Source organism: Mus musculus, chromosome 14, assembly GCF_000001635.26.
Source record: "Mus musculus strain C57BL/6J chromosome 14, GRCm38.p6 C57BL/6J".
Taxonomy (NCBI): Eukaryota; Metazoa; Chordata; class Mammalia; order Rodentia; family Muridae; genus Mus; species Mus musculus.
In genome coordinates this window covers 67,217,864-67,242,078 of record NC_000080.6, presented here as the reverse complement: position 1 = coordinate 67,242,078, position 24,215 = coordinate 67,217,864, and the positions used below count along the sequence as shown (strand labels likewise).

Genomic DNA, 24,215 nt, shown 5'->3' with positions numbered 1-24,215 from the left:
TGAGGGCGCAGGGGTGGCAGGCAGCAACATAACACCTAGATATCTCCTTGCTAATAATTGGCGAAATGAACTAACGCAGCAAAGAGAGGATCAGAGATCACTGGGGAAGCAAGAAAAAAATATTCCTAAAGAGATGAATTTTGCCCCTTTGTTTTATCACACACACAGACATACACCGAGTCGCGTGCGCGCGCACACACACACACACACACACACACACACACACACACACACACACACACCATCCCCACCACCAAAGCTAAAGACAATTAATGAACCCTTTACTAATGAATACAGAATAGCAAACCATTTCCGGAAGTGCCCAGGTACACCAGACAAGACCATGCAAAGGAACTATGTGTACTAATTGGTCACTGAAGAACTGGGCACCTTATTCATACTCCACCATTGACAGCTGTGACTGACTGTTCAAATGAAGAAGGAACGTGTCCCCTTCCAAGAGAATCAGCCCTTTTTGACTAGTGAAAAGTTCCCTTGTGCCTGTGGAGTCACATGTCTCTCATCTCCCAACACACACACATACACACACACACACACACACACACACACACGCGCGCGCGCGCGCGCACACACACACACACAAATACACACACAGACACATACACAGATATACGCAGATACACACACAAAAAAATACACATGAGCACAGATACACACACATAAACACACACATGCACAGATATACACAGACACACACACACAAACACACACAGATATACCCACCCGATGCACACATACACACACATGCCCAGACACACACATGCCCAGACACATACAAACACCACACAAACACGCATGCATGTACACACTACAGACAGTAACCCATCCAATGGATAATTTATCCACCTATAATTAATATTTGTTTGAGAATCTAGAGAGAAAGTAAGAGTTCATCTTCCTGGCTCTCCACTGCAAAGAAGTTACAGTACATTAAATTTTTATATTGTGTTACTAATGCAGACTAAACTAGGGGCTTTAAAAATTGATGCTGCTATTTAAACAGCATAAAATGGGGAAGATTTGATTAGGCTTAAAAAATAAAAATGTCATCCTTAACTACGGCTGCATGCGGGGTTCTGAGTATTATTTAAAGTGATGGGGCGGTGTCATAGACGGTGGACTACTTGGGCCTTTTTTATCTTTTAAGACTGTCTCTCCAAACAAAGATACTTAACAGGTAGTGACAGATGAAATGTCCTTTTGACTAGCCAACCAAATCAAAGCACTGTGCCTGCGGAGTCTGGGTATTACCGACAAGGACATCTTAGAACAGTGTTTTCATTCTAACCAGACCTGTCAAGAGCTCTGAGGTAATGGAGTATCTACCCGAGGCCCAGGCTTTTCCAGGCTGTGGTACCTCAGTACACTTCTGTCGAGGCTGTGGCCAGGCCTCAACTTTGCCTCTTGGTGAATTTGCTGTTCTAAGGCTTGGCTACAACCTGAACAAGCATGTCAGGTTGGTATGGTTCCTTACTGGCTGGGTTAAGGGGTTGGGGGGTTGGGGGGGTTGCCTTGAGAGAGCTGCCTAAGGAGCAACCCTACTAAGTCAGGTGTCCTGCAGTTACCCCCAGACTGCTCAGAAAGAGAGGAGGACTGGAAGAAAACCAAGGCTTTTCCTCCAGTCGAACTGTGGAGAGAGGAAGATGTGTGTGTAGAAAACAGACGTTGATGGTTCCTGCTGAAGTGAGTCCTTCCCAGCATCTCCTCGGTATGTTCCCTCCCGTGAACGGTATTAACACCCTATGCGCTAGACAGCACACACCGGGCACTCCGAAAACATTAATTGAAAGACTTAATGTGAGAGTGAATTCCCTACACCACCGTCCCCATCTATTTTCTTCTGTTTGAGTAGAAGAAAGGGGGACAATGTGCACGGCTCAAAATAGAATGGACTGGGCTCTGGAGGGCAGGTGGGAAAGCCAAGAACTCCAACAGACTGTGCCTTTCACAGTGTGATCCTCTGAATCCATCGTTCCTGGAACCTCAGATGTCCCAAGCATGGGTTTCTCCCTGTGTGCCTATTCATTCCCTGTCCCCTCCCTCCCCCCCCCCACCCCCGCAAAAGATTTTCTGCCCCACAATTCCTTCTTGGCCTAAGATATGACCCTGCTGTGAAATCTTGCAGTGGGAGAAGTGACTTTAACAGCAGGGGATGAAAAGCCCAGACATCTCACTGAGGACAGAGAGGCCTAGGACCTGGGCAGTGCCTGGGAATAGGCCTCTCAGCTCTCTGGTGGTACCCAGGGCTCAACAAGTGGCACCCTCAGAAATCTACCCTAAGCTTAAGGCCAAGCAGTAACAGAGACTGGTGCGAGCCCTCGTCCCAGATTCAAAATGAAGCCTGGCCCAACACCTAAGCAAGCAGCTGAGATTGCCCATCCTGTGGAAGAAACTCTGGGAAGTCAGGTGGATGGAATCCACTCTCTGGTTTCCCTTTCCCAGTCCTAGAAAACTAGGAGGGTTTTCTGAGCTTCAGATCAGCTTAGGTTCCAATCTACCAGGTTCCCTTGGCAACTCAGCCCCGGGATTCCCTAGCTTTCCAGCCCAAGGAAAAGGTGCCTCTTACCTGCACATCACCTCGTGTGTCAGCAGAACTCTGCACATTTCGGGATTCTTATTCTGTCCCTCATAGGCTATGGGCTGTCAGGAAGGAGACACAGACAGGGTGGAGACTTTAGAACAAGCCCTAACTCGGTTCCCTCTCACCGGGCCCTGAAGAGAGCTCCCTCCTCTCCCTCTCCCACAGCACAGAACCAAAGTCTTTGCTCGGTTAAAACAGCCAGAAGAAGAAGTTTGCCCTTAGTTCTCAGCAAAGAGGAATTCTCCAGCGAACTGAATCTTCAGTAACTGTTCGCTGTCTTCAGTCATTAATTTGTCACCTCCCAACACCCAGAATCTCCCCCATAGCACATGAAACAGGGCCACCAGAGCAGGGGGAGGGGGTTCCCCAGAGCAGACTTGAGGTAAAGAGAACTGTGAATCCCCTGCTGCAAATCGTGCTAGGAGCAGAAGTCACCGGACAACGCGGGGAAGTGGGGAGTCCACAGTAGGCTCCCTTTGGTCTCACCTGTTTGGTGACAGAGTCGATGAGCCTGACATACAGGTCCTGCTCCGTGCGGACACCTGCACAGGAGGGGGACAGGCGGTTGGCAAGAATAGCCAAGACCCTTTCGCACCCACCCCAACCCTTTCCCTGCCCCGAGCCTGACCCAGTCAGTCAAGCCACAAACCCCTAGATGGAATTGACATGAAGAGAGACACCCCTCAACTGTCATCCCGACCAAGGCTCACACACACACACACACACACACACACACACACACACAGAGTCCCCACAGGACTGCACTCACTAGCTTTCTACCCTCCCAAGCACAGTAGGAGGCAGACACAGCAGCCACCAGTCTTGGCTGCCTGATGACCAGTGCCTGCCCATGAAGCCACTTACCGTTGCTGTAAAGGAGCTGTAACTTGTAGTGAGTACCATTGTTGGTCTTCTCATTGCCTTGCTCCTGAAAAGACAGAAGCCCTCCATTCTTCAACTTTGCAGTGCCCCCACACAACCAGATCCAGACCAATGGACAAGGAGCATTTCCCACCATTGGCCATCTTGGGAAATTTGTCAAGGCCTACAACCGCTTGACCTTCACCGTCCCTGTCTCTCTTTTAAAAATTTCCTAAGGGTACCCCTGCCTCCAGCCGGCCGATGCCTGATGCCAGCATCAAAGCTGTCTTTAAGCAGTCCCCACCCCTGTCTATCTGTCCTTGAGCTCCCAGGCTCTACAAAAAAGGGTAAGCCTGCCTGTCCTTTAGAAAGGGCAATATTAGTCGCCTTTGGGGAGGGGTGGGGAACAAACTGGGAATGACCACTTCCAGTGTTCAGGGGCTTGGCAACTAGCCACCCCAGGTTTCCCTTTCTTTGCACAGCCAATGGGCCCAGCATATATTGGTTTAGGAAAACAACCCTTCGTTTAGGATTAAACATAGCTTTCAAATTAGGGTTTGAGTTCAAGGAAGGTGCTCAGTCGCTGGGAGAGTAAGCGAGCCATAAAAGGCTGGCCCCAAGTTCCCACATAAAACGGAATCCAACCAACTACACCCCTGCCCTCTTTCCCGCTGCCAGAGAGAAAATAATAGTAATAATAATTTTAAGAAAAACTGGAGACTGGCAGCGACAGCGTTGGGTATACTTTTAAAACTAGGTCTAAAAAACTTTTTTCTGCGAGGTCAGTCGATGCACTGCCGCTACTACTGACCCCAAGGCTAGGGCGCACAGCCGAAAACGCCTGGTTCAGAGTTGGGGCCCATTGAGGTGCAGGGAAAATCTACTGAGTTAGAAGCTAAGGGTGAGACACCTCAATTTATCATTCCTGATGCTAGCGGGAGAGTGTCGCAAGTGACAGATGGAATCCTCAGTGCCGGCTTAGGGGGGGAGGGTTTAAGGGGTCCGCTTACTTTGTCATTCTCCACAAAGTCCACGAAGGCTGTGCGCTCAATCTCCACCGGCTGTCCCTGCCTGTCGTAGAGCGCCAGGACAAAATGAAAGAAGTTGGATTTCCTCAAGTTTGAAGGAGGTTGCTTTTCAAAATGGGCCCGGGACAGAGCAACTCCGCTGCACAGGAAGTGTTGGGAGAGAGAAACAGGACAAGGGGGAAAGACAGAAAGACTGGGTGTTAGGCAGTGACTAACATGCCCAAACACATTGCAGAAGGGCCAAGGGACTCAAGACCAGAAACCTTCTGGGTCTTTTCCACACTCTCTCAGAGGGGTTGCAATAGGCACCTTGCTTCCGCCACCCCGTTATACAGCCACCCAGAATCCTGTCACCAGACGGCTTTTAGTAGAATAGAAAGACCAGGGCTGCCGGCGAAGTCTTAAGAAGCGCTGCTAAACCCCAGGTGCCTGCCCGCAAAACTCAAAGCTGTGACTCAGATGTAAGGGGATAGGGTTCTTTTGCATTTGAACAAGTGACCCCTTTTAACTCCTGGCTAGTGAATTTTTGGATCACAGACTACAGGATAGGAAGCCTGTGGAGTCCAAGCCTCTGTCCTCAAGGTTTGCCTTACTCTACCGAAATTTGCATCCAGGACAGTGTCACTGCAAAATCCCCTACAGTCATTGCTGGGGATAACGGGCCAGGGTTGAGGACTCACTGCTGAGGACCTTCGCCCCCAAGAACCGCTCCACGTGTCAAAGCCAGAAGAAGCCAGAATGTTAAGAGACAGCAGCGCCCCGGCCAGAGACTCGGGCGATCCGCGCTCGAGTGTTTTCTCAAATTCCCTGACTCTGTATAGCTGGACCCAGAGCTTGCCAGAGCCTTGGATGCGTCCACAGGACCTCCCTATATGCCTGTCTCTGATAGTGCCACATTTGACTGAAAACCTTGTGGAGCCGGCGAATTGACAGATGGTGAGGGCAGCCTGGTGGCCCTGAGGTCTTCTGGATTCTTGTGCTGGGCATGGTCTCAGTCACTTTTTTGAAAGTGTATAATTTTCGCTAGACCACCACAGACTGCTGTTTCGAACTTTAATAAAGTACATTTTATTTCGGACGGGAAGACTGGAGGGAAATGTTATTAAGCCCCCGCTAAGGAGCGGATCTGCGGAACTGTCTTGGTTCCCTCGGCTTGTCACCGCCGGAGCGAACCCCTAGACCGCTTTCGAGAGCCAAGGCCTCTGCGAAGTACCATCTGCTTCGGGGACAACTGAGCATTCGGCTTCGGAGGAGTGGCAATCGGGTACCGCAGCTGCCACTTCAGGCATCCGGCTTGCGGCCTTTGCTGCCACTCCTTGAAGGGTGGCAGCCAGTTCGCTCTACCCGGGACACCTGGAGATGTGGCCTATCTGCAAAAGGGGTCATTTCTCAACGTGAAGTCCGGAGATTTAAGGAGGTTGGCGCAGAACGCAGAGCGCAGAGGAAGAGTCGAGAGTCCTGGAAGAAATTTGTGGGTGTCTGGAGAGGGTAAAGGAGCTGGCTCTTGTAGTCTGGACACGAGGGCCATGAATCTCAGTTCAGTAGCGACAGTGAGAAGCGGGACTGGAATGTCTTCGTGGGATGGAACCCTAGACAAATTTTAACCATCCGTAAACGCGAAGATTTGGAAACAAAATCAACTTGAGGAACCCGCAAAACTGGAGGGTGCTCTTCTCTGCGGCTCCATTTTCTCCTCTTCCCCGACTACTCCTGTGCTTCGGTCCATCCTCGGCCTCTTCGGTTTGTCTGTCCCACTCTCCCTCACCCAGGACTCGCTTGCATGTCCCCTTTCCTAGAGCTCCCGGCCGCCTTGCTTTCCTTGCAGCCCCTCAGGCCTCTCCGGATCCTCTCGCCGCCGCCACCATCTGGCCGCTGGGCTCCCCGAGTCTCCAAGCCATCCTGAATGATGCTGGAGGAGAGGCGCTCGCAGGAAGCGTGGGGGAACCTAGGAGTGACCGGAAAGCCGGCTCTGCCGCTGCGCCGGCTGCCAGCTCGGATCTTCACGCGCCACTCCGCTAGAGTCCAAGAGTAAACGCCACGATGTGAGCTTGAACGCTACTTTTAATAAATTTTTTTTGTCCTCAAAGAACGGACTGTGGGGAGAAACACCCGTGACCTCGGTAGTTCAGAAACTACAGTGTCGACTGCGGGAAAAGGGTTCCCCTAGTCGCAGCGACCTGCCCGCCCAGGGAGAGCCCCAGTGCGCACAGCCAGGGAGGAGAGACAAGGACAGAGAGAAAGAGAGGGAGCAAAGGGAAGAGATATTCGGGGAGACAGACACAACCAGAGACTTTCAGAGCACAACGGCTCCAGTCTCATTACCTCTGAGCCGCGACATTGGCGTCCACCACGCCGACATTCCGGACCCAGGACCTGACCGAATCCATCTCGGCACCCAGCGACTTGTCTTTCAGAGCTGGTCCTCTTCCTAGCGTATCTTGAATCCCAAACATTTAAAAAGTCTGGTCCTCTACTGTCGCCTTAAAAGTGACTTTACAACAACACCGTCCTCACTCTCCAATGCTGCCAGCAAATGGTGTTCTCCAAAAGCAATCCGAGAAAGGCGGCAAGGGCCGAAGTTTGGGGGCCCTCTTGGAAAGAAATAGCCAGCCCGTTCCTCCACGCACAATGCAAAGTTTGCGTTTTTTATCCTCGGTGGCTTCAGATCTGCCGCCTCGGGGCTTCCACTCTAGGTCGCCCGCATCCTTCCAGCTGCAGAACGTTCTCCAGAAAGTGGCCACAATTTGGAAGCATCACCTGTTCTGGGAAAAACAGGAGGAGATAGATAGCTGCCTGATCTCTCCCCTTCCTCCTTGTTCCCCCCTCCCTGCTCCTCCCCACCGTTCCGATATAGGAAAAAAAAAAAAAATCCCCAACAGGATCAGTTGTAAGAGGAAGGGGAAGACCCGGAGCGGGGAGGAGGCGGTGGCTGAGAGCGCCGCAGAGCCGGGCTGCTGCAGCGCGCGGGCCCCATGAATGGTTACTACAACCCAGGCCGCGGGAGGCGGAGCCGAGGCCCGATAAGGAGCCTCATTTGCATGGACGCCCGGGATTGGCCGGCTCTGGGCAAGCTGGGCGGACGTCCTCCCGCGGCGTTAGCCAAGCTTTGCTTTGCCCGAAGTCCGGGAGGTGAAAGGCTACAGCAAGCCACAAGCACCGAGTCCCGACCAGAGTCCCGAGTGTTTGGCCTGAGTGGGAAAGGGGGTCCCCAAATCCTGCACCAAAACAGAGTAGCAGGACTCTGAGAGTTAGGATCATGATGGTTCTTTCCGATCGCGGGAGCAGGAAGCCAGCGCGGATTTGCCTCTAGATGCAGGTTTTTTGTCGCCTGCGGGAGACCCTACAGATTCATTCCCGGGGTTTGGACCTGTGACCACCTGTATTTATGCTTTTCGCAAACACTACCCTCAGGGCATCCGTCTTTCTGAACCGGTCTACCAAGTCTCAGAGAGTTCCAGGGAAGCAATCATTTCGTGCGAAGGCCACAAGTGTTAGAAGGAGAGGCGAGATGAAGGAAGGAGAGAGCGGAGTGTGGACGAATGAGGCTCAAGTGCAGTTTAAATAAATATACTGTGAAGGGAAATGGTGAAGGAGTTAAGGAAAACAGCCCCGGGAGGGCGGGAGTACGCACCTTTGCAGATAGGAGAGGTTGCTGACAGCTTGGCTGGCTGAGAACTGCGGGATGAAGTTTCGAATCCTCCCCCCTTTTAAAATCTCCCTCCCCAATCCCTGAAGGCCGGGGAACCCTGCGTTAGAGACACGAGGCGTCTGTGAAGAAGTCCTGGAAACTTTGTCCGCCGAGCGCTGTGGTCGCGAAGGTTGGTGGTCGGGAAGCCGAGGCTCCACAAAATAGCTGAAACCCTAGACGGCTGGAGGTGCCTATTAAAAAAAAATCCTCCTGGCTGGGTGTTATTTTCTTGCTTCTCTTTTTGTATTCTGATCTGCGCGTAGATCTGCTGTTGAAATCTAGAACGCCAGCGCGAAAACAGATTTGAAGACAATGAATGCAAATCTGTGCTCAAAGACCATCTGCCGTGGAGCAGACAATCAGCTGCGCCGCGGTTCGAGCGACTGCACCCGAGCCTCTCAGCATCATTACAGTCGGGAGTCTTTCCTCCCGGCTCAGGGCTCAGGTTTGAGTGTCAATTGACTCCTGACCGGACCCCCTAGCTGTAGGTGAGCGCTCACAGACGAGCTGCGAGAGTTCGCCGCTAGAGGACACAGCGCCTGGGGTGCACGTTTGCCCGGCGAGCGAAAAGGAAGCTTGCGCTTTCAGAGACTGCTTGAGTCTCCATTGAAGGGGACCTGAGCACGTCACTTCACCTCAGGGGCAAACTGTGACTACAGACTGCGCAGGCGGGATGGTGCTCCGGAAGACTTGGTCTCTCTCTACAGCAGTGACTGACTTGAAAGCTGGCTGGGGCTCTCTTTGCACAGACTGGGGAGGGGGGCTGGAGTCGCGTTGATGGTGTACCCTAACTCCAGGTCTTTAATTTCAGGCTTAAAGGGGAGGCAGGGTGGCTTGAGGTACAGTTGAGTGTAAGAAAATAAGAGGCCTAGTTGCATTCGGCAGTTATCCAACAAAAGAGGGAGGGTGGGGGAGAAAATGGTCGAGATAAGATCCACCTCTGCTCTTTCAGCTGCGCAGTTCAGTTACACAAGACTTTACGGATAATTGCGACCCCAGGAAAAACTAACCACCCAGAGTCTTCGAGCTGGGCCTGCTCGTTTTTGTTTTGGTTTGGTTTTAGTTTTAGTTTTGTTTTGTTTTTGTTTTTTTTAAGTCTGCTGAATTTAACTAATCTCTTGTCCTTCTTTCTTGTCCCGGCCATGTTCCCAGCTGGGCAAGGCCTCAGGTTCCTCGGTGAAGAGTGTGGACCAGCCAATGAGCCCTCCGACGTGTGGATGAAACGGCTGGCTTTTGTTTAGTTTTGTTTTAACCTCCCCAAGGAGACTTTGATCAGCTCCACCTCGAAAATGTTCGCGAAAGATGCGGAGAGCCTGAGGGACTGCGGGGCAGCAACGGGCTCCGGCCTAGCCCGGCCCGCCGGCCCCCAGAGGCTCCAGGTTAAAGGGCAGAGCCAAGGTCGCTGACGCCTCTTTTCTCACCAGTAACAGCTGCCGCCCAAATTATACCCCTCAGGAAGCGAATGAATTGTTCCTTTCTCCTTGCTCCCTGCTGCCTTCTCCAAAGCATACTGTCAGTGGCGTCTCACCTCCCTCCTTCCCAGTGACAAGTTCAGGGGTGGCGGTGCCCTGCTGGAAGATAGTGTGTGGGTGCCTTACCTCTAGAACTCAGTGGGACGCTTGGCTCTTAGTGGTCTGCACTGAGGAACCACCCCACCTCCCCTGCGGCTCCTCTGAACACTGGGGACAGACTGCGGACCGACCACTTGGGGTTCCTAGGGTGGTGAGCCCAAAGTCCAGAAGTCCCTTTTACGCATAAATGAAGTTCCAGACCGAGTATAGAGGAGCAGTCGGCCTTGTGCCCTAAGCTGTAACGCTTGTGCGCGCCGAGAGCGGTTCTGCCAACCGCCTTGGCTTTGATTATGTTTGTCAAGGTCTTAGGGAGGGGTGGCGGAAGAATTGACCACCCGTGCTAAAGAAGCGGTGCTGGTGGCTGCGGCGCGCAATCGTGGCGCCCAGAGGGTTGCTTCCATCTCCTTCGCCTCCAGCTACGTGAGAATAACCCTCCATTAGGAACCTGAAACACAAATGCCGCCGGGTCCGGGACCAGGACCGGGACCCGGCTGGGTGTCCGCCCCCTCCCCCCCATACCCAACCCCACTCGCAGCCTCAAGCTTCCTCCACCAAGGACTGGGGAGTCTCGCGTTCCATCCTCGAGAAAAAATCAGAACTCACAGTATTACTATTTTTCACGACCATCTAGTTACACAAACTGGGGAAGTGGTTTGGGATCTCATTTTATACGTTGTCACCGCTTTTGTTCACCCTTCTAAAATACCAGAGTCCAGGTTTGAATTCCCCCTCCCCCTTGTTCGTGTTGTACTGCAGCTTAAGACAATATGTTCAGGCCGAAATTGGTTTTAAGGCCCGGTTGGCCCAGAATTTACCAGCCCTGACATCCTGTGCGCTGGGGCCCTTCTCAAAGTCGGAGGTTTGAGGTATGCCCTCCAGGCGTCATAACACATCCCTCACCCCACAACTAACTCTCTCTCTCTCTCTCTCTCTCTCTCTCTCTCTCTCTCTCTCTCTCGTGTGTCTGCCTCTATGCATCCCAAAGCACAGACCTGGACCCTTCCTGAATACCGGGACAGCTAGTATGAGCCCTGTAAATTTAAAAGGTTTGGTCTCCATAAGCTATCTTTGGACAAGCATTTTTCATTTACCAGTTTTTGTTTTTATTTAAACCGGGCTTTTATTTGCCCAACTAGTAACAAATGGCTTTGCTCTATCTCAGAGACCTACTGGGTATTTAATCCACAATTTGTAAATGATTTTTATATAAAAACTCTGATTTCACTGATTCCCACACCAAATTCCAAGCTGGGCATTTTTTTTCTCCTTCCAGAAACTAGATTTGTATAGTACATAAGTGTGAATTCCCCAGAGAGGGGAGAGCAAAGAAATTACTTCATTTATGGTTTCATGATAAATATCTCACATGTCCACACCAAGAAATTTCCTTCAAGGACAGTTCGATTAGACTTGGGTACGATTTTGATTTGTTTTTAACACGATGAAACAGGGTCAAGCGGGACCACCTAGAGAAACACTAAAATTACAGGATAGAAAGTTTTAGAGGCTCGCCGGTATGGTGCCCAAGTCAACTGGGAAGTGTTTACTAAAAATGAACCGAAGGAACCTAACACTTGCTCCAGAAAAGTCTTCCTCAACTCCTCCTTCCTCACCCATCCTCGGCTTCTCTCATACCTCCTTGGTAGCAAGCGCAAAGAAATACGCTTTATTTTTTTTCCCACTCGCTCATTCCGAGCGATCGATCGCAAAAAGTCCTTACCTTACGACAGTAAGGAGTAAGGTAAGGAGGAGCAACAATGCCAGCGGTGGCAACAGCTGTAACAGTGGCCTTCGGAGCCCTGGTGTCATCTGCACTGGGCCCGCTGGCAGCGCAGGAATGGCTAGGGTATGCGACAGGACACAGGTGACTGGCAGCTTCTACTCTTAACACTGGAATTCAGCGTTTCCGCTGCTGGGTGTCTAGACTAGACAAGGCCTTTCCTTGGGGCCACGCTTGAATAAACTGGCCTGGTTTCGGCCACTTCCAGAAACCTATGCAGAAAGGCCCGGTATACTGTCCCAAATTGTACTCAGGAAGCCACGATCAGGAAGGGACAGATGCACACCAAGAAGTTTTGGGGTGCCAGGCACTGGCTGCGCATTCCTCCATTCAGGTTGACACCGGTTCAGTGGCTGATGAACTTCCACACCGCGGAGTTGCAAAGAGAGCTTGGGCAGGGGCTGAGGTGCCAAGTCACAGCTCCGCTGCAAAGCAGAAAAACAATCCCCTCACTGGTCTTCCATTTCCAAACAGGATAGGCAAGGGATGACCTTTAAAGGGGGAAAATTAAATGTGACTCGCCTAACCTTACCCCCTCCTAGCTTTTCAGCTCACTTGAGATAAGCAGAAAGCCTCTCTGAAATGCCCCCCCCCTTTTTTTTCCTGGTGGTCCCCCGCCCCCTGCCAGCCGGCAGGGGAAAGCCCGCGGGACCTCCCAGCTCCCTTCCCGCTCCCGGCGGAGGTGTGAGCGATGTGTTGATTATTCATATTTTTGCGGAGCGCACACTCCGCAGCGGCCAGCGCCGCCACATTTCACACGTATACTCACGTACACACTTGGTGCGCGCACTTGTCGGGCACTCAATGCTCAGTGCGGGAGAGACTGCCCACAGGGGAGCCCTGGCTCTGAACCCGTAGGGGGTGACAGAAAGCACACACTAGGCCCTTTTCTCTCCCTCCCCTGACCCTCGCCCCAAAAAACGCTCACTCATGGCTTCTTGGTCCAACTTTTTTTCTCCATGAAACACTAACCTTCCCAAGTCACTCTCCAGGTAGGTGTGTGTGTGTGTGTGTGTGTGTGTGTGTGTGTGTGTGTGTGTGTGTTTAGGGAGGCAGCTACAAATATCACACCAGTTCGAATTTCAATCCAGCTGGCACTAGCGATCTCCTTCAACGCACACCCCGCACACCAACACCTCCGCCCACGCCACATACCTCGGTTGTAGGAATGCAAATCGAGAAAGGGCTCTTGAGCTAAATGCGTGGCTTCCAGTTAGAAATTGGACCTCTAAGGGTGGTGTCTCCTCAAACTCTGACCAAGGCCCCACTTCCACCCATGCACCTTCCAAGACTTCGGAGGTGCATGGGTCCTTCCTTCGCTTTGGAGAGGTTAGATCTAAGATGCATCACATAGACATCAGAACCAGCTGAGAAAACAAGTCGTTCTTGATTCCGGGCAGCTTTGACCTAGTGTCGCAGCAGAGGAAACGCAAGTCCATTTACGCTGATCTAAAGGAACACAGGCAAGACTCTCTAGGCAGGACATCACAAAGTTCAAGAAAGGTCCAAAGCTGAAGAAACTCCTAGACCTGTGTTTAGGGCAATGCCTTATAGGGGGCGCTGGACTACCGGCTGAGAAACTCACCTTCTGCACTTGGAAGCTGGTCGCTACAGTTGTCCCCAGACCTTGGGACCTTGCAGTGGAAAACACTTCCAGCAAGGTCCACTCTGGTTAGAAACAGGCGTTTGATCTAAGTCCTCTGAGCTTGACTTCTCAGTGGTAAAATGGGGGTGTGGTTCCCTCGGAGCTTTGCTTTACATACAGAAGATCACTTGGAAAGCATCCTGCACTTAGTAGGTATTCTCTCCTGCTCCCATCTGCACGTGTATGCTACACGTGAGTTCAGTATTTACTCAGTGCACACACTGTGTCTTCATGAGTCCTCGTGCTCCCAACACGAGGGCCCTGCCCTACTGCCCCGCATTCGCTTTGGCCTGGCCTGGGTGGAAGGTTCCTCAGTGGACTCTGTCATTGTCTTCCTCGTGGAATTCTATCGAGGAAAGTGCTTTGGAACCTGTATTTTACCTGCAGGTGGCAGAGGTCCCAGAAGGCAACCATGAAGTGGCATCTCCCAAGGAGGAAATCCGCCGGTTTTGATGCACTGTCCAGTCAACAATGGCAAGTTGTATGCAGACCAGGAGGGGTACACTGAGGACCTGAAGGTCCAGCTGGGGATAAGGGTGAGAGTTCCCTGGAGAATTGCAGGAATGGTGAAGGAGTTCTGGAATGGCCCTCCTGTTCTGTGACCCGGGGAAGTTAGGGACAAATACCGGTCAATTAGTGGTTCTTGCAGAGGTCTGGGACAAAGCACCACCCTTGTTCTCCTGAAGCTACCTAAGGCTGGGTCTCCTGAGACAGGAGCTCCGGGATCTGCAACAACACCTTCCACGATCCATGTTAAATGAGGCTGCAGAGAGAAGGTTTTCCAAACCCAAGCAGAGTGAGCTTGGGGGCAGGAAGGAATGTGGGAGCAGAGGAATAAGGTTTCCAAATTAAAGCATTCAAAGCTCCCATTTTAGTGCACTTTTGATGCAAAGGTGCTGAATAAATACATAAACAAGAATAGCAAAGGAGACTATAAAGCACTTCTAACCACATCACTCTAAGTAACTACCTTTAACATCTGAGCACATTTCTCCCAGTCTTTCTTTTGAAAATTTTATGTGTATGAGTATTTTGCCTGAATGTATTCTGTGTACTCTGTGTGTGTGTGTGTATGTGTGTGTGTGTGTGTGTGTGTGTGTGTGTGTGTGTGTGTGTGTGTGGTGTTTGCCTGAAGAGGCCATAAAAGGATGTTGGATTTCCTGGAACCAGAGTTACAGACCGCTGTGAGGGGCATGGTGGGTGCTGAGGATTAAACCTGGGTCCTCTGGAAACGCAGCCAGTGCTCTTCCTTAACCTCTGATCCATCTCTCCTACCCCACCCCCAAGTCTACTTTTCCTGCGTCAGTTATAAGTGGGAACATAGTTATAAACTGAGTTGTAACATTTTGACTTTTTTGTTTGTTTGTTTTGTTGTTGTTGTTGGGTTTTTGGTTTGTTTTTGTTTTTTGTTTTTTGTTTTTTTCAAGACAGGGTTTCTCTGTGTAGCCCTGGCTGTCCTGGAACTCACTCTGCAGACCAGGCTGGTCTCAAACTCAGAAATCCACCTGCCTCTGCCTTCCAAGTGCTGGGATTAAAGGTGTGCACCACCACTGCCCGGCTTGCTTTCTTAACACACATAATTTCTCACACTTTAAATATTTTCTGCAGTAATGTTTAGCTCTGCCATGCCATCTTACATGCTCCATGAATTGTTGTGTTGTTGTTGGTGGTGGTTGGTTGGTTGGTTGGTTGGTTGGTTGGCTTTGTTTTTCCAGACAGAGTTTCTCTATGTAGCCCTGACTGTCCTGGAACTCACTGTGTAGACCAGCTGTCCTGGAATTTATAGAGACTGGCCTGCCTCTGCCTCCCAGGTGCTTGGATTAAAGGCATGCACCACTGCCACCACCCAGAGCTCCATAAACTCTTTAACTAATGTACTACTGAACATTTCATTTGTTTCTGATTCTCTGTGATAAAAACAATACTGGGAGGAATAACCCAGTAACCCTGCCTTTCCACAGAACTATGATGGGTTCCTGAATAGAAAGTCTTTGGGCTGGATGTAGTGGTACATGCCCTTGATCTCATCACTTAGGAGGCAGAAGTGAGTGTTCTAGGCCAGCCTGGTCTACAGAGAGAGTCCCAGGGCTATACAGAGGAACCCTATCTAAAAACAAAACAAAACAAAACAAAACAGATAGAGTCCTTGAAGCCAGGGTGTGGAGTGGTGGCTCCTCAGAAAAGAGCAGTGACTGATCTGGCTGAGGACCCTCCCTCAGTTCCCAGCACCCACATGACAGCAGGAAACCAAGTGACAGTTTGCAACCACCCTTAACTACAGTTCCAGGGAATGGTACACCCTCTTCTCACCTCTCACTGCTCTGACACACATATAGAATACAGGCAAACTCATATACATACAAAACTCATGCAGGCAAACACATGCACATATAAAATTAAATAAGTAAACTAACCAAATGTATATGCATATTAGAAGCCAATTGCAAAAACAATCTATGCATTTTTTTAAAATGTATTTTGTGCGTGTGGGTATTTTGCCTGCCTGTCTGCCTGTGTCTGTGCCCACAAGTTCCAGCAGGCCACAAGGAGGCACAGCATTCCATGGAACTGGAGTTAAAGATGGTTGTGAGTCACCACGTAGGTGCTGCTACTGACTGACCAAGACTCTCTGCAGGAGCACACAGCTCTTAACTACTGAGCCATCTCTCCAGCCATTCTATATTTTCTTCACATAAACAAAACTTGTACGTATGGCATAGACTATTTCCTAAATTGTATATTAATTTGGTTGTATGATTAACTTGGTTTTCTTTCCTTCTTTTCTTTTCTTTCTTCCTTCCTTCCTTCCTTTCTTTTTTCCTTTCTTTCTTTCTTTCTTTCTTTCTTTCTTTCTTTCTTTTTTGTATTTTAAATAACTTTTTTATTACAAATCATGAGCTTACAGCAGCTGTGATTGCCTGAACAGGACCTGGCAAGAGGAAACCAGTCACAATTCTAGCACAGAGCAAGGGAGGGAATCTCAGTCTCCCATCTCCTAACAGGTGATAGGAGAGGGAGAGTCAGATTTTTTTAAGGATGTGGCTGCTGGTAGGTCAAATACACTGTAGTGGATAGATAGCTCCAAACCCATGAATACATGGGCAGCATACACGGATTTGGTGGGCTATTAAAAATATAATAAGATTTTAAGAAAAGAGACACAGAGTTGGGAAAGGGGTGGATCTGGGGGTGTTAGGGCGAAAGGGGCATTGGTCAGATGGAGTTAGGGGGTGAATAATATCAGAGAATATTGTAAGACATTTTCAGGAGCTAAAGAGATGGCTCAGTGGACAAGAGCACTGGCTGCTCTTCCAGAGGTCCTGAGTTCAATTCCCAGCACCCACGTGGTGGCTCACAACCATCTGTAATGGGATCCGATGCCCTCTTCTGGTGTCTCGGCCACAGCATGCTTATATACACATAAAATAACAAAATCTCTTTTTAAAAGTCTCAAAGAATTAATAAAGATATTATTTTTTAAAGGAAATACTGGTACATTTCACTTTTCTAGATTGAAGCTGCTGTGGATTTTAAAGACAAAAAAGGAACCCAGCGCTAACACAGCCATACTAGGAGCCCTTGACATTTAGCCCAAATGTTCCCTGTGGACAACAGCCTGCATCCAGGGCTCGGCTCACACCCACAAGCAAACTGAGGGCAGGCCATTACCCCAGGTCCCACTTACTCCTAGCTGCATCTCGATCATGGACGACTTCCATTCATCCAGGGTAGATTTTAATGGGAAAAAAAAGTATAAAATAAATGCCAAGGAAACACCTGTTTAGGAAGACCCTCCCCTCAACCCAGTGCACCTGTGATATATCTTACAGAAATTCCTTTAGCCTTATTGTATGAGAACGACACCTTTCTCTGGTTTCCAAGAATAATGTTTATTATTATAATATTCTCTTTCAATTTCAATAGGAATTTGGAGCACAGGGTCAGAGTATTGGAATCTCGTTCAATTGTGTGTTTCAGGCACCTGGTAAAAATGCAAGTGTAAAGAATGTGAACATGGGGGAGAGAAGGTGGATGGGTAAGATGGCCATGGGACTTACTGTCTAAATCCAGGTCCCTGTGAGAATGAAAAAAGAAAAGGGAGTGGACCAGATAGATCACCAGATGTAAGGGAGCAGAATCGAATCGTCTCTGGGAAACGAGGGTGTATGAGACTACTGTCTACCTAAGGGAAGTAAGGAGGGAGAAAGAAAGAAAGGGAGAGGCCATGGATGAAAAAGAATTTGTCTGGAGTTGGGAAACTCAGTCTGAGGCAGGGATCTGCACTGAAAGGCTGCGGAAGGATGCTCTATAAATAAGCAGGCAAGGGCATGAGGATGCAGCTTAGAGCGATTGCCTAGCATGCATGACACGCTAATCTCTAGTACATGCGAACTGAGTCTGGTCACTCATACCTGTAACCCAGCACTTGGGAGAAAGAGGAGGCCCCCGAGATCAGGGAAGGTCAAGGGTGTTCTCGGCTACATAGTGAGTCTGAGGCTATCCTGGGCTACATGGCAGCAGTGTTCAGCAGGCCGGCTGATCACATTTTAACAATACACAAGAAGCATAGTGAAGCTTAGGTATACAGTCTGAAAGCTTTTATTTCCTTCAGTACTGGCCAAGTGAAACTATCCAAGGGTCTGAGCAAGAGGAACAGCAAGGCAAAGCCATCCAATGAACATCCTGCTACAAGAGCTATTTCCATGAAAGATGTAAACAATAAGCATAGCATTTTTAGTGATTTACACCTTGTTATGGCTTATTAGTCAGGGTTCTCCAGAGTAACAGAACTTGAATCTCTCTCTCTCTCTCTCTCTCTCTCTCTCTCTCATATATATGTATGTATATGATTTATTAGAATGACTTACAAACTACAGTCCAGCTAATCCAACAATGAGTGACTGTGAATGCCAAGTCCAAGAATCCAGTAGTTGTTCAATCCACAAGGCCGGATGTCTTCAGGATATACCAGTGAAGGGGTCAATATGTTAGCAAGGCAAACGGTAGCAGGCAGAGAACAAAGCTTCCTTCTTCCAGGTCCTTTTATATAGGCTGCCAGCAGGACATGTGACTCAGATTAAAAATGTGTGTTTATCTTCCCACCTCAGGATCCAGGTAGAAGGCATGGGCTTTCCCACCTCAAGATCCACATCAAAGGTGTGTATCTTCCTACCTCAAGGGTAGGAAGGAGAGTCACACATTTTAACCCAAGCCACTGGGTTGTAGTTCATTCCAGATATAGCCAAGCTGACAACCAAGAACAGCCACCACGGGTAGTGAATCTTGACTCAACCTGATGAGCGTTAGAACCAACATGGGCACAGATCTTTGAACAAGTCTGTAAGGGATTTTCTAGACTAGGTTAGCTGAGACAGGACCCACCCCAAACATGGGCAGCACAGGTCCAGAGGCTGTGCTCCAGACTAAATAAAAAGGAGAAGGGGGTAAGCACCAACGCCCATCTCTCTCTGCCTCCTGATGGATGGACCCAATACAACCACTTGTCTCACATCTGTAGCACTTTGCCCCTCCCCACCGTGGCGGACTGTGTCCCCTAGGACTGTGAGCCCAAACAGACCCTTCCTTAAGTAGTTTTGGTTAATATCTTGTCACAACAACAAGACAAGCAGCTAATGCACACGTCTGAAGACTACATAAAGAACCTAAGCCTTCACCACCCAGTTCATCGAGGGGCAGGAGGTAAGAAAGAGCAAGGGAGAAGTAAGTAGTGAAGCTATTGATGTCCAGTGAGGCACTCACCGTGCGCCTGTGGCTCGAAACACTCAAAGGTGGCTCACTTAGCTGGGAAACCCAAGTCTCAGTTAAATCCCCTCAAATGTAAATATCCGTTTAAATACTCAATGGGGACTGCCCGAATTAGGAAGAAAAGGATGAAAATCTGCAGAGGCATTCGCATTTCTCAGAGCTCACTTGAAGTAGGCCTTCACATTTGAGTCTCCGAACACTGCACTTCAGGCAGGGTGAACAGGGATGCTCTGTCCTTTAGGCAGACATAAACAAGACACACGGACTCCTTTAGAATTGCTAAGGAGTTGACAAGGAGTGTGTGCCTCCAACTCACAGTTTCCGACAGCTAGCTCAGGGCTTTATCCACAATATCCATCTATTAACAATGACAATAACACACTAATGGCATAATTAATATTATGAACTATGCACAAGGAAACCCTTTGCATCTGTTGCTTGGTGCACCCAACAGATTTACACATTCTGGCACTCCAGGAAAATGATACCACACATAAGACGCACGGGGCAAGGCGGGGTAAATATCCCCCTGAAGAGGTCTGTCTGAAACAACCGTGATACTCCACTTACATTTTATAATTAAGATAAAAACAAATCCTGCAAGAATAGGGTAGATATTAAATGCTGATTTTGTCTAAAACTTCCAGATGGTTCGTGAGAACATGATCTGCTTCGTGAACCACACCTTTCCCGTGCTCTTTTCTGTTTGAAACAGCTATTTCTCAATCAAATATTTTCAAAGGTGATCACTTCCAGTTTTTTTTTTAATATTTTTATTTATTATATGTAAGTACACTGTAGCTGTCCTCAGATACTCCAGAAGAGGGAGTCAGATCTTGTTATGGATGGTTGTGAGCCACCATGTGGTTGCTGGGATTTGAACTCCTGACCTTTGGAAGAGCATTGGGTGCTCTTACCCACTGAGCCATCTCACCAGCCCCACTTCCAGTTTTTAATGTATACCTTTGTGGTGGTTTGAATAGGTATGGCCCCATAGATTCATGTGTTTGAATGCTTGGCCCATAGGGAGGGGCACTATTAGGAGGTGTGGCCTAGTTGGATTGGGTGTGGTCTTGTTGGAGGACACTTGCCACTGTGGGAGGGCTGGGCTTAGAAGTCTATGCTCAAGTTAGGCCCAGTGTGGAGCACAGTCTCCTGCAGCTGCCTGAAATCAGGAAATACAACTCCCAGCTCCAGTCCCATGTCTGCCAGCACATGTTTCATGCCATGATGATAATGGACTGAACTTCTGAGACTGTAAGCCAGATCCAATTTTTCAGGTTTTTGTTTTGGGTTTCTGTTTTTGTTTTTTAAATATGAGTTGCCATGGTCATGGTGTCTCTTCACAGCAGTAAAACCCTAACTAAGAAAAGAAAAATTTTGTTCTGACAAATATATCCAAAGTTGTGTGTGTCACACCGGTGCACATCTGGGTAGTACCAACTGGATCCAAGGGGTCCTTAATAAAAAACAAAGAATATATGGCAGGGAAGAAGATGGAATAGAGACCATCTACACACATATACACAACACTGCAGGTGCAACACCCATGTGTGGTTTTGCATGTACTTGGGACATGTGTGTGTGCACGTACACATGTGTATAAACGGTTCTAGTCAGGGTTCAGTCCTCTGCAGAGAGCCAAGGTCAGCACACCACAGAGTCCAGCATCATTCTGTCCATTATGTCCATTCTGTGGGGAAGCTCTGCTGCAAACATGACTTTGCAAGACTTGTATAAAACTTTCCACTCTGTTACCAAGCAGAGCCTTTCCCTAGACAGACAGTAAGGGTATTGTCACTTCCTACAGATGTCAAGAGTGTGAAGCACTGGTCAAGCTGCCCTGTCGCTTTCTGCACAGTCCTTGGTGACATGCCCTTGGCATAGTGTGCCTGCTATAAGGACTTCTTGGTAGTCTGTCTGGTACTGCCCACAGGTTGAGCTTTCACTCTCTTGGACTGCCGCCCCTCCCCAGACTGCTGGAGCACTGAATCTTAAAGATCAAGTGATCCCCCTCTGACACTCTCTGAGATAGGTCAACACTATTAACCCTATTTTATAGAGAGGGGAAAAGGAGCCTTAGAGAGGTCAAATGCCACCCTCCAGGTCACTCACCATGTGTGGGAAGTGCTAATAAACCCCAGCCTGTGTGTTGGCTAACTTAGGATGCAGGACCCCAGGGAGCACACTCTGAGTCTTAGAACAGAGACTTCTGGAAGCCACATATGGGCATGAGCAGCACCCAGAATCCTCACTGCCCTGTGACCCTCCCCACTAACATCCCCCCACCATCCACCCCAGCTCCCTTCTGTTTCAGTGTAAAACCAAAGACTGACAGATACCATAGGAAGGGACACATTGCAACTACTCAAATGTGTCTAGGTTCCCACTCACCAAAACCTCACATTCGTGGAACCCTCTGACACCATGAGCCAGGGTCCAAAGGAATTATATTTTCTTGATTTTTCTCATTGTGTCAGGGAATACATGTGTCCCAGTTATACCCCTTTCAAAGGACAGGAGATGTTGTCACCTGTGGCAGACCCTTCTCCCTCTGCCTCCAGGCACTCTACAAGGGACTGGACATCTCCAACAGGCTGGGACCTGCTGGAGAGAAAAGGAAAGAAAGTCAGACTGAGGCACATGAGTGGAGAAATCACCAAGCGCAAAGGCCATGGAACTGAACTCAGAAGATAGTGTGTGTGGCTGGCTTTCCTGGGGAGGTTGATGGTTACCACGGTGGCATGCATATGCTGCTGACAGGGCATCCTGGGAAAGAGGCCAGGTCCCTTGGTGTATCCTGCAGAGCTTGAAAATTGCATCTGCCAAAGACACGTGGATTTGCCAAATCCAACTCTCACCCTTGCCAGCTTCGAGGTTCCCAAGCTTGTAGAGATGCAACCACACAGGCTTCTCTGTGAGGATCCAGAGGAACACTCAAGAGTCATCCAAGGAGAGAGTCTCTGTCTCTTGTCCTCAACACCATCTTTCCACGCTGTCCTGGTCATTCAGCCAATCTACCCCCAGCCCTGCGAGGATGGCAGAGAGTGGCAGGCCAGATTGGGTAGGAGACCACAGGGCATGTCTCACTCTCCACCCTATTTCTATACTTGTCCTCTATGTTAGTCTGGGAGAGCTACGGGTATGATATGTACACACTGGGGACTTCGATGGCAGACTGTTTTTTTTTTTCTAGGTCTTAAGACTGGAAGCCTAAGACCAGGGTGTTACCAGGTGGGTGTCTCCTGAGATCTCTCTCTGAATCTGGTAGGACCTACCTCTTTACCATGTCCTCATGTAATCTACCCTCTGCACACTTACATCCTCGGTGCCTATCCTGTGGGCGAGTCACTCTTCTGATAAGGATACCAGTCACATGGGTGAGGTCCATCTTGAAGATCTCTCAATGACCTTGACCTCTTTGCTAAGCCCTTTCCAAGCATGCTCACATACATAGGGGCTGGGAACAGGACAGCATTCAGCCCATAACAATGTGGTCTTGAGCGTCTTCTTTGTTGACAGCCTGTTCCAGAGTGGAACCAAAGATGTCCACCTCCCTTTCTCAGCCTCCCTTGCAATGAGGGCTGACTCAGTGTTCTGCCTAAATCTCACACTCTGGGCTTGAGAGCTGGAGCTCATGAAGGCAGGTACAGGAGCTGGAGAATTCTTTCTCTTCAGTGTGGACATCAGCATGTCAGGAGCAAAGTGGGTGAGAGAGGGCAGCAGTGCCCTTGGCCTTGGGCAGGGCATTGGAACACACCGCAGCGCCATCCAGGGGCAGCCATGGAGGGTCCCACGGTGAGCTTTGGGGCCTCACTCTTCTTAAGTCTGTCAGCTTCCTGTTACAGACACAGAACTTCCGGGCAAGTTCCTTTTCCTCTCAGAGCAACAGGAGTCCGTTCTTTTCCTCCTTTCGTTGCTTCTTCTTATTTCTCTTTCCTTCCTCTTTCTTGTTCTTCTTCCTCATTCCTTCTTCCCTCTGTTCTTCCTATATCGTTTGCAGCACTGGGTTCTGAACCCCGGACCTCAAGCATGCTGGGAAAGTGCTACTCCACTGAGCTACATCCCTAGCCAGAGCCAGTTTCTGATGCGTGAAGCTGAAGTATCCTGGCCCACACAGCAGGAAAGCTTTTCACTTACAGCTAGATCTACACCCTTAAGATGTGCTTATTAAACTAGGTGTGGTGATGAACACCTTTAATCCCAGCACACAGGAGGCAGAAACAGGAGGACCACTGTGAATTCAAGGCTAGCCTGGTCTACGTAGTAAGTTTCAGAACAGCCAAGGCTTCGTAGCAATTTTCTTTGTAAAGAAAATTATGTGTGCAAAATTTCATGTTGTATGAATTTATGTGCATTGTATGTGTACCAGTGCCAGCTAAGGCCCAAAGAGGGCTAATGAGGGCAAACTTACAGGTGGTTTTGAGCTCCCATGTGGGTACTAAGAGCCAGGGTCTTCTGAAAGAGTAGTATATACTCTTGAATACTAAGCTATTTTTCCAGACCCAATAAAAACACATGATTTTATTTATGTGTTTTTGTCTGTGTATATGTTTGTATATTGTATATGTATCTATGTGTATGTATGGGGGTGTGTATGAGAGAGAAAGAGAGAGAGAGAGAGTACACATGTGCACCTGTGCCTCCAGATCCCAGAGGGAGTGTCAGATGCCCTAGAACTGGAATTAGAGTTACAAACGGTTGTGAGCCACGTATTGTGGGTGCCGGGAACTGAACATCAGTCCTCTGAAAGAGCAGAAGCCAGAGCTCTCCTAACCACCAGTCCACCCCTCCACCATGAGCTCCAATTTTAAACAAGAGTTTTGCTTGATATTGCTTTATAGCACATACCTCCTTGAGAGGCCACTGCGGCTCCCTTGTGCTCTCTGTCTCTAGTTTAAGCTCCTTTGTTGTGTCTCTGAGACCAACTAGAATGTGACTCAGCTCACACAGCCCATCGTATGCCCTACCCTGGGGTCTGCTGCATGGTGGGCACCTGACTGCCTGTGGAGTCACGGGCTTTTTGCATCAGATGAAATGGGTCTGAATGGAGCCCCACCACTTACTAGTGATAAGGTCTGGTTATTGGAAGTCTTCTGGCCTCAGTTTCCCCTCGAATGTGATGGGAGGTCAATGTTTCGGTCGGCTCCTCGACATCCATGCTATCCCAGTCTGAGTCTGGGCTCACAGAGAAGAGCAGAGCTTGGGGACCAGCTGGAGCAGCAGCTCTGGGAACTGGGGACCTCTCGGAGAAGTACCATGCATGCTTCAGGA

At 49.3% G+C, this 24,215-nt stretch overlaps 1 protein-coding gene and 1 long non-coding RNA gene across 4 annotated transcripts in view; one reads left to right on the top strand and one right to left on the bottom strand.

Annotated features, from left to right (window-relative positions):
* Positions 1-8,787, bottom strand: part of Ebf2 (early B cell factor 2) — a 197,661-nt gene extending 188,874 nt beyond the window's left edge. Inside the window, exons 1-6 of one of the 3 annotated variants that reach the window (NM_001276387.1) lie at positions 8,123-8,787; positions 6,814-7,253; positions 4,474-4,630; positions 3,467-3,530; positions 3,089-3,144; positions 2,588-2,661 (exon numbers count right to left, since the gene is read on the bottom strand). In NM_001276387.1, the coding sequence (NP_001263316.1) occupies positions 2,588-2,661; positions 3,089-3,144; positions 3,467-3,530; positions 4,474-4,630; positions 6,814-6,944 (482 nt within the window). In that variant the 5' untranslated portion in view covers positions 6,945-7,253; positions 8,123-8,787. Of the gene's footprint in view, positions 1-2,587; positions 2,662-3,088; positions 3,145-3,466; positions 3,531-4,473; positions 4,631-6,813; positions 7,436-8,122 lie in introns of those variants that run through there. The other 2 variants (NM_010095.6, NM_001360202.1) reach the window with 2 other exon arrangements.
* Positions 8,788-8,883: 96 nt separating this feature from the next.
* Gm20675 lies at positions 8,884-9,663 on the top strand. The gene is made up of 2 exons (XR_874748.1): positions 8,884-8,976; positions 9,332-9,663. It is a non-coding gene; the product is annotated as a predicted gene 20675 (long non-coding RNA).
* Positions 9,664-24,215: the final 14,552 nt, after the last annotated feature.